The 11,912-nt window shown below is 30.2% G+C and overlaps 1 protein-coding gene across 5 annotated transcripts; it reads left to right on the top strand.

Annotated features, from left to right (window-relative positions):
• The first annotated feature begins 3,209 nt into the window (after positions 1-3,209).
• On the top strand, positions 3,210-9,089 carry LOC8277925 (mitochondrial import inner membrane translocase subunit TIM22-4). Of its 5 annotated transcripts, XR_007217371.1 has the most exons (7): positions 3,210-3,369; positions 3,570-3,783; positions 4,210-4,400; positions 4,498-4,570; positions 6,524-6,609; positions 8,189-8,407; positions 8,573-9,089. XR_007217371.1 is itself a non-coding variant. In XM_048379418.1 (6 exons), exons 2-6 carry the CDS (start codon positions 3,621-3,623, stop codon positions 8,243-8,245), a joined length of 570 nt encoding a protein of 189 aa, XP_048235375.1. In that variant the 5' UTR covers positions 3,210-3,369; positions 3,570-3,620; the 3' UTR covers positions 8,246-9,089. The 5 variants fall into 5 exon arrangements, 3 of the variants coding, with proteins under 3 accessions (XP_048235375.1, XP_015574196.1, XP_048235376.1); XM_048379418.1 differs by having other exon boundaries at positions 8,189-9,089; XR_001535182.3 differs by lacking the exon at positions 6,524-6,609 and having other exon boundaries at positions 3,211-3,369.
• The last annotated feature ends 2,823 nt before the right edge of the window (positions 9,090-11,912 follow it).

Below are 11,912 nucleotides of genomic sequence, written 5' to 3'. Positions count from 1 at the left end.
GGTGATGCATAAAAATATGCTTTTAATTTGCTTAAAGATAAATTATGTAATGCACCATTACTTGCTTTACCTAACTTTGATAAAACATTTGAGATTGAATATTATGCAAGTGGCACAGGAATTAAGGCTATTTTGATGCAATATCAAAGACTACTTATGTATTTTAGTGAGAAACTAAGTGGGCCGGTATTGAAGTATCCAACATATGACAAGGAATTGTATACTTTGGTTCGAGCTTTACAGACATGGCAGTATTACTTGTGGCTTAAGGAGCTCGTGATACATATGGACCATGAGAGTTTGACGCACTTGAAGAGTCAAGACAAGTTGAACTGTAGGCATGCTAAATGGGTAGAATTCATTAAGACATTCTCATTTGTGATAAAGTATAAGAAAGGTAAATAGAATGTTCTTATTGATGCATTATCAAGAAGGTACACATTACCTCATTCTCTTAATTCTTAATTGTTGGGTCTTGAGTTTATTAAGGAGTTATACTATGGTGATGTTGATTTTGATAATATATATGATGCATGTACTAGTGGGGCTACCCTAGATGATTTCTATTTGTTTGATGGTTTCTTATTCAAGAGAAATCACATGAGGAGATTTAATGGGTCATTTTGGTGTGAAAAAGGCCTATGATATGTTACTTGAACATTTCTTTTGGCCTGGTATGAAACATAATGTGATTAAAGTTTATGAGCATTGCATTACATGTAAAGAGGCTAAGTCTATATTGAAATCGCATGGTTTATATACTCCTTTACCCGTTCTTAGTGGACTTTGGACTGATGTGTATATGAATTTTGTGCTTGGATTATCTAGGACTAGGAAAGGATGTGCGATAGTATCTTTATTGTGGTTGATAGATTTAGTAAGATGGCTCATTCTATACCATGTCACAAAACTGATGATGTTACAAATATTGTTAATTTGTACTTTAAAAAGATTGTGCTTTTATATGGCATACCCAAAAGCATTGTTAATGATAGAGATGTTAAGTTTTTAAGTCATTTTTGGCATGTGTTATAGGAAAAACTTGGTATTAAGTTATCGTTTTCTATTACATGCCACCTATAAACTGATGGACAAACGAAAGTAGCTAATAGGACTTTGATTACCTTAGGTAGAGTGATTATTCAAAAGAATATTAGGACTTGGGATGATTATTTACCATTTGTAGAGTTTGCTTACAATAGGGCTACTCATAGTACTATACATTGCTTTCCATTTGAAATTGTATATGGTTTTAATCCACTTGCTCCTATTGATTTTACCTTTACCCCCCTAACAAATTTATAAGTTTTAATGCTAATACTAAGGCAGATTTGGTGCGCGAGCTATATAAGCAAGTTAAGGAGAGGATTGAAAAAAATGCTAAAGTAGCTAATCGTGTCAATAAGAGAAAGGAAGCCTATGATATTTCAACCTGCTGATTGGATTTAGGTGCACTTTTGCAAGGAGAGATTCCTACATCAAAGAAAGTCTAAGTTGAACTAAGGGGATATGATCATTTTCAAGTGCTTGAAAGGATCAATGACTATGCTTATAAAGTGGACCTTCCAGGTGAGTATAATGTTAGTGCTACCTTTGATGTTGCTAATTTGAGTCCTTTTGATGTAGGTGATGGTCTAAATTTGAGGACGAATTCTTTTGAGGAGAGGAGGAATGATATGGACCAACCATCATCACATGAATTTCATGAAGATAGACTTGATGAAGATAAGCAAAAGCATGGAAGAGTTCAGCCAAAGCTTCAAGTCGAATATCAAAGTTAAGCTATTGAGGCCAAAGATCCAATACAATTGCCTCAAGGCTCAATAACTAGATCAAGATCCAAGAAGTATCAATAAGCCTTAGTTCAATATATGCAAGGCCTTGTGAATTCGGCCCAAGAGGAATTACAAAGAATTCAAGTTTTTAGTTCAAGTGAAGGCCCAACTCAATTTAATATATTACAAGGCTAAGTATTTTAATGGGCTTAATCTTTTATTTAGGCTCAAAAAAACTAAAGTTGTCAATTTGGGGTATATGAAGACTTTGGGCCTAACTTAATTTATGTGTTTTAGGCTCATATACATGACTTAAGTAAATAAGGATGTTTTTTACTTGAGTTGGGCGGCTACACATGTTATTTAGTCTAGTTAGGACTTTATTTTACTTATCTCTTTTTATTAGGAATGTTATCTTTATCCTAGATGAAATGTAAATCCTTATTAGTTAAGATTTAGTATTTTCTAATGCCTATAGAATACTAGTACGAATTTGGATATGAAAAAAGTTGAATTTGAATGATAATTGATATTTTATTTTTAAAACTTGTTATGCTTTGTTTTTGTGTTCTTGAAAGAATACATGCTTAAGGAACATTCAAAAAAGGTTGAACAACGTCTTTATGGAGTGTTTTTTGAAGGATTAGGGTTTTAAAAACTTAATTTTCTTAAAGTTCTAATTCTCGTGTTCATTCTAAGATACTTAATTTTAGCTTTCTTAAGGCTGAAAACCGGTTTGTCTTTTGGATTTTTAAGTTAGTATTTTAGAGATCCATAATTCAAAAAGAGTTCTTAAGGTCTATTCTTGGAGGTTCTCTAACATAATACTTATATTATATTAAAGTGACAATTAATACTTGCTAGTATTTTTTTCTTTTTTTTTTAATTTATAATAATAATCTTAAGTAGTTAATATAAATATAGAAACTAAAGTGATAATTAATTTTTATCAAAATAATTTTAAATTAAATTTTAATTAGTTCAAGTATGCACCATATATATGATGAATATATGTGTAATATATACAAATTTATGTTTTTATAGATTGTTTACACCTCTAAAATTAAACTTAATTATACTTAATGATTGAAAATTCCGATAAACTTAAATTTTTAGAATTAGATTTGATATTAATAATTGGACTTATTATTGTTCTTATATTAAAATATAAAATAATATTATTAAATTTAAAATAAAAATAATTATATTTAAACGTCACAAATTGATATAATTTTCTAAAAATATTTATTTAAATTTTAGTTTATTTTTTATAAAATAGATAAAAAATATAGTCACTCTTTAAATCCAATCTTAATTTAACAAAATAACCTGAATAATTTTAAAAAAATTTAAATATATAACTAGAAAGAAATTAAAATTTTAAAATTTTGTTTCCCTAAGCAATTCAGCATCAAATAAAACCTTGTTTTACAAACCTCGACACAAAAAGTAAAGTGAATTGGGCTTCATAGACATGGCCTAATTACTAGCATTCTGTTATTGTCCAAAAAGAAAGTTAGCATTTTGTTTGAGGAGCCTCTCGCGCGCAGCCATTTGCGGCAGCAAACGAGCTCTTGTTGCAGGTGGAATCAAGGTGAGTTCTTCTGTTTCTTTCTTTACCTCTGTCACCCTGTTTGTAAGATAACTTGGTTTATATTGAGTGTTAAGAGAAACTGAATTTGTGCTGAACAACTGATTTCTATATTAGCGACCAAACTGATTTTTTTTTTTTTGCTGTATAATTGCTTTTTATCTGGAAGAACTGATTTGAGTTTTCCTTTTTGTGTTTCTTAGGTATTTGATAGATATTCAAGTAGGTATCTTTTGTTGTGTTTCTGGGTGATAATGGGTGTGAATGAAATTAATGATAGTGCTTCAAGCTCAAAAAAAGAAGCAGAGCCGGAGATACCTCAGATTCAACCTTTTAGAATGCCTAGTATGGAAGAGATACGTGCCCAAGAAGTTTGGGACAATTGTGCTGTTCGCAGTGTTGCAAGTGGAGTCTTAGGTAAGAGACTTTATGATATATCTTGTTTTTTTTTTCTTCATTTTTATTTGCCCAATTCACCAAAATAAATCTGAACCAGTTTTGCACATTATCATTTCTAGCTAATAAATTTGGTCCTTTTCATTCTTAGTGTTGTTGTTGGTGTTTTCTTTTCTTATGATGTCATACAAATTCTGGCCACAATATATTAGTTTTCAGCAATGCAATGGGGTGAATAAGAGTATGAAAAGACTTTAAAATCTTAATTATTTTGTCTTAATTTTCTCTGATAAAACAATTGTAGTTTCAACATTGTTGCATTTGCTTCTCCATTGGTTTTTTCAGCAACTATATGAGCTCTCTCTTGTCTTTTTGTCTCTCTGTTTTGTTTATGCCAAGTCACCCGAGTATTTTGAAGTATTATTCTCGCATTGGAAATATTTGTAGGAGGTGGGCTTGGGTTGTTCATGGGTCTGTTACTAGGTTCATTGGATAATCCATTAATGCAAGATCAGATGACTGGAAGGGAGCAGTTTATTTATACTGCAAAGCAAATGGGGCGAAGAAGTTGGAGTTCTTGTAAAACGTTTGCAGTTATGGGATTGGTTTTCTCAGCTGCTGAGTGCATCGTTGAAAAGGTATCGTGGACATGAGGAGTAAATTACAAATTATATTATACATGAATGCATTATGAATCATAAGAATTTAATTTTTATTTGCTTTTATTTTATTAAGGCCCGGGCAAAACATGACATTACAAATACTGTTGTTGCTGGGTGTGTAACTGGAGGTTCAATGTCTGCAAAAGGTAACTATTTTTCTTTGTTTCAATTCAATTTTCTATGTACTATAATATCCAGATATGAAGTTGTCTTACAGCATTTAGCATTTGTTTCTTTAAAGCTCATATCTAGCAACTCATAATTAAGCTAAGCTCCCATACTTTTACCAATAATATGCATATATGGGGAGTAGAGGGTTATGGGCTGTTAAGGAGGTAATCAATCTTTTAGCTTTATGAAGATATTATGGATTGTGGATAACCAAATTATCCTTTTAATTTCTTGATATTCCTTTTGCTCATTTGCTTTATCTGATCATAGCATGTAATTTTTCATGATGGACTAGTAGTTGTATTTGATATTTGTTACCACATTTAAGGATACATACTCATGGGTTTATTAAATCATCTTGAATGACTACAATTTGCCTATCATTTTATTTTTAGTATATATTAAGATAAATGCTCATCTTAATGACATACTTTTTGAGAAATTGAAATTGGAAGTTGAGAGCTACAATTTATGCCTTCAACAACTGTAGTTGGACTAGGAGCCTCATGCAAATTTATAATGCAGTGAACTCTTTGTTGTTTAGCATGCTGGTTGCTGAGTTGCTATATCTGCATTGTCAATTCTTCAAAATATTCGACTTAGATGTCAGATAAATTTTTTATAAGAGTATATTTTACATATGAGCATAGTTATTAAAGGCGCATTTGAGGCGCAAGGCTCACCAGGCTCATGCCCTTGCACCTTAGTCAGCCAAAGGCGGACAATATCACAAAGGCACGCCCCTTGACTTGCAGGCAAGGCGCATCAAGACGCGACTTTTTAACATTTTTAATATACATCTTATTTTTTTAATTTCTTTTTAAAAATAAAGTAGGCCTTTTATTTAAGTTTTAGAGCTTATAATAGGTCTTACCACACTAAATTCTTTCAATTAGAGGAAAAAGATCAAAAGAAAAGGAAAAAAAGAAAAGATAAACAACAGACTTAGGGTAGCCATTCAAAATAAAGAATTCTACTTCTAACAACTGCACAAGACAAGTCGGTTTCTTCCAATTTCCAACTCTTCAAAAGTAAAGACAAAGAAACCTATCTCTAATTGCTGAAGACAAATAACCGATCTCTTCTAAAATCCAAGGTATGGGGAATATGAAGAAGACGAGGAAATTGGAAGTGATTAATTTGAATTTGATGATGATATGGAAGAAAAAATTGCGCTTTATAAGTGTTTTAAGAACTTTTTAATATTATCAGGATTAGGAAGCTTATGTGTTTTTTATCTAGTAACTTTTACTTTTAAGTTCTACTTGTATTTTTTGTGATCACTATGTGTTTTGGGTACTAATACTTTATTTATTTATTTATATATTTTTTTTGCCCTTGTGTGTGTCAGGCGCGCACCTGTGCTTTGCGCCTAAGCTCCAGGACCCCTTTGTGCCTTTGTGCACCTTGCGCCTTTAATAACTATGCATCTGAGATTCTGACTATTTTTATGGAGCCCTATGGTACTGCAAGATATTTGCAATTTTAGGGCAGTACCATAGTTATTAAAGGTGCGTGTGGGATGCAAGCTGCTGGTGCCTCGATCACTGAAAGGCGCATGCCTTATTGTCAAGGCACACGCAAGGCATGCGCCTATTCACACCTTTATAATGTAGCTGATTTTACCCCATTTACGTTTACCAATCTGACAATGCAAGTGATCTTACCATGATCTCCTTAATGGCAAATCAATTAAATTAATAACAGAAAGAAAGAAGCTCATGTTGCTTTAAATCAGAAACAACTAGTCTACAGACAAGGTAGACACATTATTTTGACTGCTTTTTGTAGCGTACAACCAGGTTTATTCTCTCTCTCTCTTTCCATCCTCCTCCTCCTCTATTACTTTGTTACTCCATATTTTTTATTCTTATTCACTGCATATTCTCTCTCGTTCTTGCTCCAATTTTCATTATATCGTTTTTCAGTGACTCAGCCGGGCAGGTGGAAGTCAAGTGAGGAAGAGTCTCACTTTTCTGCTCAGTTGTTCAGCATATTGGATCTTACCGTGCATGTATCACATCCTCATATCTTTCTTGTTGCTTTCTTATTGCTTTATTCATTTAGTGTGCTCTTTTGCTCATCCAATCCAAAACGCGATCGCCCATGAATATGATTACTTTTCTTCCTCTGCTACCTTCTGGACCTTCACTCCTCTCCCTATTTCATTTTCTGGATGCCTCTCACATCCTATTTTTGCGAGTTAAATTGTCAATATGTTGTGAATAGATTAAGTAATAATAAACAAAATCATGCCTCACTGTTACAATAACCTATCAAGAAGAGAGGAAAAAAAGGGGTTAACTATTAAAGAGGCTTTAAGAGACAAATGGTGTATGCTCTTGTTATAATATGGTTTTAGCATTTTTGCAACTGTGTTTTTTCTTCATTTGATTTTACACTGATTGGTGAATGGAGGAGACAATTGAAAAGGTTCATTTTTCTTGGTTAGTCAATAGTTTCCAGGCCTTCGTTTCTCTTACCTGCTGAAGATGGCTGATATTTGCACTTCATTTTTGTGGCTCAGGAAGAAGTGGGAGCAAACTGATGTTTTGCATGGACATTGAGCTTTATGCCTATTCTTTCTTATAATCCTTGTTTGGCCATATTTTGCATCGTATTTGATAAATTATGGAATTGATCTCAATCTTTGTGTTATATAATCTTGGTGGTCTTATTGAATGACAATTGACAAAGTTAAATCAAATTGCAGTTCTCTTATAATAAATGCCAAACCAGGGATGCAGTTTTAAGGTTGGAGTATCTCTTGAATAATTTGCTTGTTTTTTTTTTCTCAAGTATGTATTTTCAAAGATGTCAAATGCATACCGAGAACGGAAGCTTTATCCATATTTGATATTTTTAATTTGTCCAATTACTTGAAATTTGCTCTTCAAATGGAGCTAGGTTGAAGGTTGATTAAACTGCACTGGAGAAATGGGAACTTTTCTTTCGTTAACTAGCAATTCAACATACAAAAAACTCTTTTGATTGCATTTGAATTTTTCTTTTTGCACTATCACCATACTTAAGACCATCTTTGCTTTATCCATTTTGTCATCGTTAGACTGTCCGAGTGGTTGAAATGTGCTCGTTAAACATACGTAGGATGTAGAGATTATTTGTCTTATTCCAGGTTTTAAATTCGCTCGTGAAAGTAAATTTTTGGTTATACTGAAGTAAATTCATTATCATAGTTGTCATCAGGCACTACTTGCATCTTGTTATCAGTTTCACATCAATCACGATTGAGCTGAGAGTAATTTTTTGTTTATATTTATTATTTCACTTTCAAGCATACGAAATTATAATATTGTGGAAGATGAATTGTGGCTCGACTGTAGAAACTGCCGAGTGTTGAACTGTGGAATGGGTTATGCATGCTTGGTTTTAAGTTTTAAATGCCTGTTTAATACTTTTCTATAATGCGATCTCATATCTCTTCAGCTGCTATGTTGTGTTTATTTTGTCTAGCATTCATTATGAAAAAGAAATGTAGCCCTCCAATTAACAAGTTTATTAGTATGCGCTTATTTTTATTTTTATCATCTTTTTGTGCTCCACATTATCTTAGGTTTCTCCTGTTTTCCCAGGTGGTCCAAAAGCAGCATGTGCTGGTTGTGCTGGATTTGCTGCATTCTCAGTGGTGATAGAGAAGTTCCTAGAAAGACATACTTGATACATACCCTGCTCTGGTTTTTCAGATGCTAATACTTTTGGGTTCGGAAAAGACAATTAGCTTGCCAATGAAACTTGCATTTTTTATCCCCATGCTATAATATTTAATCCAAATTTGTCTTCAGTTAAAAAGGGTAATTCCATCAAGATATGAATACTCGATAATACTTGGATTTAGGGCATTTCATCGGTGTTCTTCATATTGATGATATCAAAGATATCCGGAGACATGAATTTTACCGGAGAAACATCAAGTAGGGATGCTTCTCTAACATTATACTTATAAATCTTGTTGACAGGTTGTTCAGGAGCCTGTATCTGGCAGTTATAACACATTTGTAAGGCATGAACCATTTTGGAGGTGCTGAATACTCTAGGCTAAGGAAGCTGGAGCTTTCCTTCAAGTTTTAAAAACAGCTGTCATCCTGCTATTCATACATATATTCTTAAACAGATTTCAGATTCACCTGATGCTGGGGAGTTTGATTTCATCACTGTATCTTCTGGTTTTGGCTTTTGGAAAGAGCTGCTGCCCAGAGATTGATCATAGTGGCATATGATAATTGATGTTTTATTTTTTATTTTTTATTTTTGCTTTATTTTCCCCTCGTTCTTGTAGTTCTTCCTGAAAATTTTGTCCTATCTTCCACTTGCTCTTGGTGGGTTGCATGATGGTTCATTTGATTTTGTTTTCACTTGCTAATTAGTAGGTCAAGTCGACCATAATTTTAAGTCTTTAATGTTTTGCAATAATTTCTGGTTGTTCAAATTATTGTAACACGATCATATGCTAGTTATTATTATTTTTATTAGTGAGATGTTGCACGATTAATTATTATTATTATTTTATTATTATTATTATTATTATTATTATAGGTGACTTCTATATTATTTAAAATAAAATAATTCTATTTTGGTTTAAAAACTATTGATTTATAAATTTATCAAATTTTATCTATTCAGTTTTAAATCTAAAGTGACCGGTTACTTGTTTAGTTTTACTATCTACAATAAAATGTATATGTATGATATTATTTTTATAAAATTTAATTATTTATTAAAAAATTGATAAATTTAGAAAAAATATAAAAAAATTTATAAATGCGAAATATAGTATTAATTTATAAAAAATGATAAATTCCTTTTATATATTTTCATAAATTAAAACATATTATTATAAGTCTTAGAACTTACGAAAAATATATGATATTATAAAATATGAGTATTTTTATAAAATTTAATGTATTATGAAATTTTGGTAAATTTATTAAAGAGACTAATTCTTTTTATAAATTTGAAATGTATTGTTAAATTATGAAAACTAACAATTATTTTTATATTTTATTCTCAAATTAAAATAATTTTTTGTAAGTTTTATTATTTTTCAGAAAAAATATATGATATGATTACTTTTGAAAATTTAATTATTTATAAAAAATTGGTAAATTTATGAAATTAATAAAAAAATTTATAATCGCGAAATTTATTATTAACTTATGAAAAATGATAGTGTTTTTTTTTTGTAAATTATAATGATTTTTTTGTAAATCTTACTAAAAAATGATGATATTAAATATAATTAATTTTGTGAAATTTAATAATTTATGAAAGAATTACAAATTTATGAAAATATTAAATTTTTTATAAACGCGAAATATATTACTATTTATAATAATAATAATATTTTATAATTTTCCGTAGTCCAAAATAAAATGTTTATAAATTTTTATAGTGTATAATACTATTTTATGTTATTTTAGTAATTTTCTATTAAAGTTGGTAACTTGTAATGATAGGTTATCAAAATTAATTTTTTTAATTATGTAAGATTAATTATTTAGCATAATTTATTAACTTTTTAAAATAAAATGTGGTTATTTTTTATAACAAAACAATCATAGAATTTTTTCAAATAATAAAGTAAAATGAGTTAATAAAAAAATTTAACAAAACTTTTAATATTCAATAATTATTTTATCAACATTTTAGAAAAATAATAATAACTTAAATTATGTTAAACGTTTTCCTTAACATTTAATATTTAATTAATAAAATAAATAAAATATCATAAATTTATTTGTTAATTTTATATATATAATTGATGTATTATTTTCTAAGATCGTAATTATTGCTTTGTTAAGATATTAACTTATTAATTAATATAACATTAAGAATATAATTAAAATACTTTCTAAGATTAAAGATTTTTTCAATTAGAAAAATAATATGAAAAATTTATGTCAAAAATAAGTAAAACATTTCAAAAGAGAATTAAGGCCTGATGTGTTAAATTGTATATACAATTAGTAGGCTACTTTAAAGAATTAAAAATCGTTATCTAATTAAAAATTAATTTATCAGTTAATGTCATATTTTAAATATAATTAAAATGTTATTTTATAAAATTAGTCATTACTTAATTAGAAAAGTAATGTCTTAATTAATAAATTAATACAAAGAACCATAGAATTAGATTTTATCTTAAATTTCATGTGTCAAAAATAAATTTACATATTAAAATTTTTTTTATGTTAATATAGGAATAAATATCAAAATAACTTTACATAAAAAGGAGAAAAAGCGTGAATAATACCCCCACATAATAGCTAATTATCGATTTAGAGGGTAATCTCGCCTTTTCACTTTGCTTTCCACTCATCCTGCACGTTCTCCATCTCCTCGCTAAACCCCCATCAAGCAAAACGACATTGTTCTACTACTAAATGTAGTGGCGTCGTTTTAAACACAAAGTAGCTCCCTAAATGGACAAAACAACGACACCTCCTCCCTTAAGCAAAACGATACCGCTTAACCTCTTTCTTCTTTGTCACATGCCGTCAAAACGACGCCTCCTCCCTTAAGCAAAACGATACCGCTTAACCCCATCGTTTCACTTATTCCAAAAAAAAAAACTACACACATTTACCCATAGACCTTTCCAATCCCCTACCCCTTTTAAAACCTAGAAGCTTCTCCTTATATACCAATTTTCCTCTCAAAAAATGCTGCCCTCACACATACTTCTTCTTTCACATTCCTTTTAATCTCTTTTAGACCTCTTATGTTCATGATACACCACTGCCATGGATTCTTTCCCGATATTCTTTAGAGTTATTAGCGGTTACTTTATAGGGAATGACAAATCTAATACACAAGTGCACCGATCTGCCTGCTTCATATGCAGATTTCATTTTTCACCTAAAAGAAAGAGTTTTGTGCTCTTTTACGATTCTAACCCATGAGCTTTATGTTTCTATTTTTCTTTCAAACTTAAAATGAAAGAAGGGAGGCATAAGGGATTTTTTCCTATGATTTCCTCCTATAGTTTTTTTCTTTTTCTTAAATGTATGTCTCTAGTTTTAGAATTTAGACGATGTACCTTTTTTTACTCTTTTTTCTTAAATTTAATTTTTTTGTCTCTTTTTTACACTTAAAAGAAACGGTTTGGTGATATGATGCCTTAGACAATAAGACGTGTGCAACGAAGCCCGCCATCAACGAAGCCCGCCATCTTCTATGGGTTCAGTTAGTTTCGGTATTTATCGGTAATTATCTCAGGTGGTATCAATACTAGACATTATATATCAATTTGGTACCAAGACTTAATTTGAATCTATTTGATAACAAACATACGTAAAA

The sequence above is a fragment of the Ricinus communis genome, chromosome 9 (assembly GCF_019578655.1).
Source record: "Ricinus communis isolate WT05 ecotype wild-type chromosome 9, ASM1957865v1, whole genome shotgun sequence".
In the NCBI taxonomy this organism is placed as follows: domain Eukaryota; kingdom Viridiplantae; phylum Streptophyta; class Magnoliopsida; order Malpighiales; family Euphorbiaceae; genus Ricinus; species Ricinus communis.
Note: the sequence above shows the minus strand (reverse complement) of the source record. Positions and strands in the feature narration are given on the sequence as shown.

What these genes read in the sequence shown, in the direction of transcription:
- LOC8277925 (XM_048379418.1), top strand. Translation starts at nt 3,621, where the DNA reads ATGGGTGTGAATGAAATTAATGATAGTGCTTCAAGCTCAAAAAAAGAA. An exon ending in AGGTTCAATGTCTGCAAAAG is followed by an intron (nt 4,571 to 6,523) that starts GTAACTATTTTT and finishes ATCGTTTTTCAG; the next exon opens with TGACTCAGCCGGGCAGGTGG. An exon ending in TATTGGATCTTACCGTGCAT is followed by an intron (nt 6,610 to 8,188) that starts GTATCACATCCT and finishes CTGTTTTCCCAG; the next exon opens with GTGGTCCAAAAGCAGCATGT.